Source organism: Elephantulus edwardii, unplaced genomic scaffold (assembly GCF_000299155.1).
Source record: "Elephantulus edwardii isolate Elephantulus edwardi_28Jun2011 unplaced genomic scaffold, EleEdw1.0 scaffold00116, whole genome shotgun sequence".
In the NCBI taxonomy this organism is placed as follows: domain Eukaryota; kingdom Metazoa; phylum Chordata; class Mammalia; order Macroscelidea; family Macroscelididae; genus Elephantulus; species Elephantulus edwardii.
Window position 1 is genome coordinate 8,528,728 of NW_006399866.1, and position 6,228 is coordinate 8,534,955.

Genomic DNA, 6,228 nt, shown 5'->3' on the forward strand with positions numbered 1-6,228 from the left:
CTAGCATGTGAAATCAGTGAGATTGTTCTATAGTTTCCACAGTAAAGACATGTGTGACAAAGGCAGGGACAACACTGACACTAAAGGTTAACTCCACGATAAGGGATATAACTTGCTGGTATGTCTGATACTTCTCTTGGGGCTGCATAGTAAGTTCTTAAATTGTAGAGTGTGAGACTCTCTTCAGAAATGCTTTGCTTAACAAGTCTCTTTCCTTTCTGTGTGAAGTTAGTAGTTGATATTTTCCCTTCTTATTAATTGTTGAGGGAATCTGGATTGAGATTACATTGTATGTATAGATTGCTTTGGGCAGTATGGACATTTTCACAATGACATTTTTTGTCTATTAATTAGGTATGTTCTCCCATTGTGTAAGTCATGTTTAGTTCCTTAGAATAATCTTTTGTTATTTTCTTTGTGTAAATCTTTTGAATAGCTCATTCTAAGTTTATTCCTAAATATTTCTTTCATTAATGGCTATGCTAAATAGTTTTTCTGGTCTTTTTTTTTTTTCAGAATTCTCTTTGTTAATGTAGAGCGATTCTACAGAGTTTTGATGTTGATCTTGTATCCTGCTACTTTACTGCATCTTTCAATTAGTTCAGTAATTTTCTTGCTGAATATCTGGGATTTCCTGTGTGTAGAATCACAAGATCCATAAATAGAGTTTGTTTTACTTCTTCCTTACCAGTTTGGATGCCTTTTCTTTTTTATCTAGTACTTCCCGTGCAGTATTCAAAAGGAGTGGTATTAGAGAATGTCCTTGCCTGGTGCTAAGGGGAATGCTTTCAGTCTTTCTTCATTGAGAACTATGTTGGCTGTTTGTTTTGTGTGTCCTTTAGTTAATGGTGATGGATTTTCTTTCTGCTCTTACTTTACAAAGAGTTTTTACCAGGAATGAATATTGGATTTTATCAAATGTCTTTTCTGCATCGATTAATATGATTATGTGGTTCTTCAACTCTCTTTTATTTAAGTACTAGATTAAGTTTATTGCTTTTCTAATAATTGAGCCAAACTTGCATTTTGAACATCATAATGTTGGGTTTTGCTTTTTTTTTCATATGATGCTGAATTTCTCTTGACTAGAATTTTGTGGAGGATTTTTCATTTATAGTCTTGAGGGATATTGATCTCTCTTTAGTTTTGTCTTTACATAACTTTGATATCAGAGTTATTTTTGCTTTATAGAATGTAGTCATGAGTATTCTGTCCTTTTCTGGGGTCTGGAATATTTGGAGTAGAATTGGTGTCAGGTTTTTCTCACATTATTTGGTAGAATTCTGCAGTGAAGCTGTCTGGATTAGGATTTCTTTTTGTTGGGAAATGTTTTATAGTATTTTCAGGGTTTCCTTTGTTATGTGTCTGATCAAAGAATCCACTTCAGTTGTCTTAGATTGGGTTGTTTGTGAGTTTCTAGAAATTTGTCCTTTTTTTTTGTTTCCACAGTAGTTGGCATAGCATTCCTCTTCACTGCCTTCCCGTCGGTTCTGTAAGCTGTGGAGTGTGGAGTCAGAACTGACTTTTATGTAGCTCACCCTTCAGGGGATTTTCAGAGGCATTAAGTTAAGCAGTTTTGAACTTCTGGCAGTTCCCTATCTGTGTACTATTCTATTTTTTAATGCTCTTCAGCAGTATTTTACTTGCATGTGATATTAATTACACTATTTGATAGTTTCCACCTTCAGTTGGAACCTGGTGAAAGGATGAAAGTCACACAAGTGTTGAGGACTTTCATTCATAGGGTCGCTCTGAATTGCCTATTACTCGATGGCACTTAACAACAATAACACAAACACCACCACCAAGAGAGATCAGTTGGCCTAGTGGAGAGAAAGTGATGCTACCAAGCCAAAGGTGGGTGACTTCTAATCTGCGACCCTCAGGCCTGTTTTTCATTGTTTTGTTCAAACATTCTTCTAGGTCGCATAGCCTTGGTGTGTCCTCTTTCTGTACAGAGGTAACTTGTGGTTATTGTGAAGCTGAACACTGTGACACCGATGTGTCAAATGTGTTAATGGTGACCCATGGTGGATAGTTTGGTGGAGCTCCCCGATTAAAACAAGCTTGGAAACAGGAGTGGCATCCACTTCCGTAATAGTTTGCCTCTGGAAACTCTATGAACCTGGAGAAAGGATGAAAGTCACACAAGTGTTGAGGACTTTTGTTCATAGGGTCTCTATGAGTCGCCTGCGACTCGATGGCACTTAACAACAACAACAACAACAACATTCAGTTGAATTACCTTTTATGTTGGCCAGACAGCTGCCCTCTAAATTTCCTGACATAGACTGGTGATTGCATCCAAGGCTGCATCGGTTAATTGAAACAAGTCAGTTAGTGTCCCATTGGTTCCTAGGCCCTTATTTTTTGCCAGTGCCTTCAATGCAGCTTCCACTTCATCTAGGTGGATTGACATGGTGACTGCTGCAGTGGGGTCTTGTGTGTCAGGCAGTGTGAAGAAGGCACAGGGTAGAATAAGATTCAGATCTTTTGTTCATAGGTTTACTATGAGTTGTACTAGACAATAACAACAAATTGCACAGGAGATTGTCCATCTTTCTCCTATGAAGCAATTGCTGGATTCCAACTGCTCGTCTTTAGATTGACCGTGGAACTTTACCTAGTAGGTCACCAGAGCTCCCCAAGGAGCCACTCATAGATTCCAACTTCATTTGAGTTATGCTATGGTTTTATGTTTAGACTAAATCACCAGAGCTCCTGGTATTCTGTTATTTTTATTTCAGTTGACTCATCATCCATTTAATATTTTATTAATGTTATTTGTGTCGCCTTTCTACATTCCTTTATTAGTCAGTGATTTGTCCATTTTTGTTGAAAAAGTGTAGTTTTGTTCTTTTTATTGTTTTCAGTTTACTTTCTGCTCTAATCCTTTTTGGTTGGCTGGTCTTTTCTTGATTGTTAAGGTCATTGAATTAGAGTATTGATTTTGATTCTTTTTTAAAAAAATACAGAGCCCTTCATGAATTTGCATGTCATCCTTGCACAGGGCCATGTTAATCTTCTCTGTATTATTCCAGTTTTGGTATATGTGTTGCCAAAGCACTGATTCTTCTTTTTTGATGTGTGCATCAGTTGCTAGTTGATTTTGTTTCTTTTTAGTTCTGTCCTTCACCAAAAGTGGTATGTTGAAAAAAAAGGTGTGTGTAATTCTCCTACTATTACTGTGGAGTTTCTCTCTTTTTAATTCTGTTAATGCATGTGTTACATATTCTAAAGGTCTTTTATTGTTTTGTTAGGTTGTCTGCTGCTCACAGAGACCTTAGGAGCAGCATATCTGAACCTTGTTCTATCCTGTCATCTCTGTTATACTTGAACCCATTGTTACAGTCACTATGTCAATCCATCACATTGAGGACCATTCTCTCTTTCATGACCTTCCACCTTTTTCAGGCATAGTGTCTTTTTCCAAGGTGGCCCCTCCTAACACCATGTAAGACAAAGTTTTACCATCCTTACCTCTATGGAACAACCTGTTACACCTCGAAGACAGATGTATTTGTTCCTTTGACAGTATGTGAGATATTCACTACTCTTCTTCAGCACCACAACAACTCAAAGGTATAGATTCTTCTTCTTCTATCATCCTTATTCCAACTTTCTGATGCATAGAAGAAACTGAAAAGACCATGCCTTGAATCAGGTCTGCTTTAGTCTTCAGACAGTCATGGCTGCTGTTTTATACCTTGGAGAGGTTCTTGACAGCAGATTTTCCCAGTTGAACACATATTTTGATTTCTTGACTGCTGGTACCAAGGATGTTGATTGTGTTTCCAAGCAAGGTGAAATAATTGACACCTTCAATCTTTTCTCCACTTTCCATGGTGTTGCATGTCAGCTAAGAGCTGAAGATTTTTATTTTCTTCATGTTGAAAATATAGGTGGTTATTGAGGTTGTATATTATTGAATTAATATCTTAATCATTATTTTCATCCTTTTTTTTTAATGCTAATTTTTGGCCTGAACTCTTAGTTTATCAGAAGTTAAAATTACTACTCCTGGTGGTTTTATTTTTAGTTTGCCCTTTGCTTGATATGTTTTTTCCCCTATCCTTTGATTTTTTATTTTTATATTTGTGTCTGAGCTTAGTCTCTTGGAAGCAGCATATTGTTGAGTTCTGTGTTTTTACCTATTCTGCCTCTTTTTCTCTTGATGAACATTTAAACCATGTATATTCAGTATTGATAGGTATAAATTTGCTACTGCTATACTTTTGTGTTTTTTTTATTGTAGTGATGTTGATTTCTTTGTTATTTGTGTTTTCCTATGTTGGGTTTCTATCGTTAAATGAATTTTCTTCCTTACTGCTTTTTGTTTGCTAAGTTTTAGTCCTTTTTGTATTTTGGATAAACAGTTTATTCACTAACTTTATGATTACCCCTATAGACTCTTCTTACTTGTCTGTAGTGCTTGCTTTGAATTTATAGGCAGTTACTGAACTGAGAAGTTGAAGGGGCAGTAGTTTTGGTTTAGAGACATAATTCTCTGAATCTGTTGGAGTCTTCAGGTGTTGCAAGTCACAGCAAGAGGCAGTTGCTAATACTGCCTGAAGTGAGCTCTGGTGGTGTAGTCTGTAGGGAGTCAAGGTTTCAATCCACCAATGAGTGGCTTCTCAGGATAAAGATAGGCAGTCTCCTTCCATCGATTTACAACTTCAAAATATTGCTGGAGGGTCAGCAATGAGTTTGAGGGTTGGTTTTTTTCCCCTCTAGTTTTGTGCCTGGGTTTTAGTACAAGGATGCTATTTAAGTAGTTTGTAAATGTTCTTTAGATACTAATCTTTGAGAGTGACAGTGTTTTACAGTGGATACTCTTTCAGCTTTTTCTTTGGTTACTTTCATTTGTAGAGGTGATAGGCCAGTCACCAAAACTGACTTACAGTTCAGAAGGGTGTTAGTGCACATTTCTATATGAGAATCATGACATTCTTATGCTGTGATTATTTTTAAAATGTTATTAAGTCACTGCTTAGCTTCCCCCCAGTCAATCATGCATATCCTGTTCTACATTATTATTTACAGTATACACAATATTTAGCCACTCGTTTTACATTGTTCTTCCCTTCGTCTGTTTCTGTAGTGTTTATTGTCTCTCCATTCTTTTCTTACTCTCTTCCTTATCCCCTCCCCAGTAACCATATTAGATTGATTATCTCCATATGTAAGCAACAATAAAATATCATCTCACCCTGCCTACAATAGCAAAGTTTTAATGGGACATCAAATAACAATTGCTGGTGAGAATGTAGAAGGATTGAAACTCATGCAGTGGGGGGCAGGATTCTATCTTCCTAGGGTCTGTGACACAGAGCTGAATGACTAGGTTACTACTTAGGTAATAGCTCTTAAGTTTTATGAGAGCTGCAAGAAACTAGAAATGAATCGGTTTAAAAATCTGTAAATGAGAAACTAACTTATCAGGGAAATTTCATCTGTTAGAGAAAAAGCAAAGAAATGTTCTTCCTCTACGTCTTAATTGAAGGTTATTTTTTAATCATAGTATCTTTTATACTTTGTGTACACTCCAAAGGACTAGTTCTTGTAATGCCCTCTTTTATGGGTTAGAACAGGATCTCCCAGACAACTAAGAAGTAGGACTAACAATACACTTCTGAGATGGTGAGCCCTGGAACACTATGAGTAGCAGCAGAATATTTTCCTACATAGTACCAGAAGATGAACCCCTTGGGTTGGAACGCATTAAAAATATTACTGACCTGTCAACAAACGAAATGGATAGAGAAGCTGTGGTATATTCACACAATGGAACACTATACTACGTTGAAAAACAAAGAACTCATGAATTATACAAAATAGGTGACCTGGGGAACATTATGCCGAGTAAAGTATCCCAGTCACAAAAGGAGAAATACAGCTTACTGTTGTAAAACAGGACTGACATCGGGGTTGGGGGAACCTAAAAAAAAAGAGGGGATAAATAATGTATACTGCGTTGAAACAGATGAGGGAGAGAACTGTTTAAAAGAAATAGAAGATTGTGTAATATTTTCATGACAAGATTACAGAAAAAGAAATGCATAGTAAAGTGGCCTGTGGACTTGGGGGGATTGTATAACAATGAAAAAATTTTTTTCTTTTCAAAGAGAAAAGTGAACTGAGGGGTGGGCAGGGAGGAAAATGTGCAACAATGAATGAATGGGGAAAAATTAAATGGAAAGAATATGCTGTAAATATATATATAAATAT

At 36.5% G+C, this 6,228-nt stretch overlaps 1 protein-coding gene across 3 annotated transcripts in view; it reads left to right on the forward strand.

Moving 5' to 3' along the window:
• Window positions 1-6,228, forward strand: part of PPP6C (protein phosphatase 6, catalytic subunit) — a 70,434-nt gene that overhangs the window by 23,588 nt on the left and 40,618 nt on the right. The window contains exon 3 of one of the 3 annotated variants that reach the window (XM_006892565.1): window positions 1,887-1,900. The exons of the other annotated variants lie outside the window; for them this stretch is intronic. Coding sequence (XP_006892627.1) covers window positions 1,887-1,900 — 14 coding nt within the window. The remainder of the gene's footprint in view (window positions 1-1,886; window positions 1,901-6,228) is intronic. 3 annotated transcript variants of the gene reach the window in all.